The sequence below is a fragment of the Blastocystis sp. subtype 4 genome, assembly GCF_000743755.1.
Source record: "Blastocystis sp. subtype 4 strain WR1 chromosome Unknown seqid_0699, whole genome shotgun sequence".
In the NCBI taxonomy this organism is placed as follows: Eukaryota; class Bigyra; order Opalinata; family Blastocystidae; genus Blastocystis; species Blastocystis sp. subtype 4.
This window is the reverse complement of record NW_014568848.1, coordinates 143-2,156: the sequence shown is the minus strand read 5'-3', so window position 1 is coordinate 2,156 and position 2,014 is coordinate 143. Positions and strand designations below refer to the sequence as shown.

Below are 2,014 nucleotides of genomic sequence, written 5' to 3'. Positions count from 1 at the left end.
GATTCGAGGACAGGATCGATATCTGTCTGGAAGTGGGTTCAGGTAAGTTGAGTGATTGGATGTCAAATGCATGGAACAAACTGAAAACGATCTATAACAGTGAACAATTCAAACCAATCAAGAATGCACTTGTTATTGCTGCTTCAAACACTGCTCAGAATAGCATCAAATTAGTCAAACTATAGTAATGCAATTGTCCATATGATGGGGATATAAGGCACAACGTGTCCTTTTATGTGAATAAGAGGCCTCGAAGTATATCAAGGGTTACTAGAATGTAGTTCACATATGGAGAGGATTGGCCAAGGATATGCCTTCATTTATTGAATTAAGTTCTAGTAATAGTTTGTAGAACATCCAAATAGAATATTATTAGTTTATATAATTCTTGCACTAGCATCATGATAAACTCCCTCCAATGTTTTGTTGAGATAATACTTAATACTGCTGGCATTAATATACTTATCTGTCCAAAATTTGGCGGAATGATGACTATATTGAAGGTTAGAAGAGTATTTCAAGTGGAGATTATTGAGAAGGACACTCCATATAGCTTGGTCTTGCCTGTGATTGCGTCGATTTGATCCTCGTGGTACAAGACAGGCATGAGTATAGGCACATAATTGCATAGGTATTAATACCTTCTCTCGAACTGTAGAATTCCTATAATCAAAGAAGATATGACCACCACAACAATTCCTTCCATTTGCATCTATTGAATCAACAATACCATAATGTATGAGAAATTCTTTTGATAATGGATGAACCCAATTCTTCACATAGCCTATTGACCAGGGAGAGTATATACCTTCTTTCTTAACATATTGCAATTCATTAAGAGGTGCTCTGATTAGATTGCTCCCGGCATCTATGATACCAATATTGGCTTTCCATTGCATAGCAGCATCAAGACCCACATACAGTTTCAGAGAATACACACCAGCAAAGTCTTTTGTGTTCTGAACCCATAATGGAAAGTGATTGAGATCCAAGAGTCGATAATAGAAGATAGCTGAAGAGTTTAGCATTCTATGAATACGATAGATCAACCAGGCAATATTGAACATGGTATTACGCTCATCTTCCGTTAATCCCATATCCCCAAACAGAATGTTAGAGTATGGGCAGAATCGAACCATAGTTAGAAGGCACATCTGTGCAACAACATGATGATTGCTTGTAGCAGCAGTCATCATTAGCAAGTCGTTCCCTTCTTTATACTCCTCCACTTCTTCAAATACAGCAACATTCTTCATTGTATCATTTCTGTAGCGAATGTAATGGGTACTGGGATCGCACAACAGTCTTCCAAAAGGAATAGGATAGCTAATATCATCATAATCCAAAGCTACTGTTGATGCAAATCACTATGATTACGATTCTTAGACTTATAACAGGCTTTTGAATGAATGTCCATGGATACGGATTTTTAAGGGGATTATTCCATTTGTTACTTGATGACCTAATAATCTAGACACGCAATACAAGAAGAATAGTAGATAGTGAATCATGCAAATTGGTGGCAGTCTAAATAACAAAGCTATTATCAGTATATTATTAATCTGTTTCTTTTGCAAGGTTCTTAGTGATCTGATTCGACAGATGATTATACTAGAGACAAGTCCATTGGATTATAATCTACTCAACAGTGGGATTGAACAATGTGTATACATGAGTGATTTGCTGTAGTGAAGATTGATGTGCATAATCGTCATGGTGAAAAGGTATCAATTGCTTCTATCTCCACATCAGAATCTGACTGAGAGTAAATGATCGGATATAGTGGTGCCAGTTACCTTAATAAAGAATTGCAAGGTTGATTGTATTAGGATTCTTTCACTTTGGAAGACTGTGTTGTATAACAGATTTTTAATCAAAGTAGAAACACATACCTTCAAATAGGTTAATCCTAGTGTCATTGCATTCTTTAGTTCATTCATTTGCATGCATTATGTCATTGTGGATGGGATGGCACTTTACAGGACCATTTTTGTTACTATGAAAGGTATCTTTA

At 36.1% G+C, this 2,014-nt stretch overlaps 1 protein-coding gene across 1 annotated transcript; it reads right to left on the bottom strand.

Annotated features, from left to right (window-relative positions):
- Positions 1 to 377: 377 nt before the first annotated feature.
- On the bottom strand, positions 378 to 1,417 carry JH06_5345 (hypothetical protein; the record flags this gene model as incomplete). Its single annotated transcript, XM_014669300.1, has 2 exons — positions 378 to 1,326; positions 1,353 to 1,417. 2 exons carry the CDS (start codon positions 1,415 to 1,417, stop codon positions 378 to 380), a joined length of 1,014 nt encoding a protein of 337 aa, XP_014524786.1.
- Between the last annotated feature and the right edge of the window lie 597 nt (positions 1,418 to 2,014).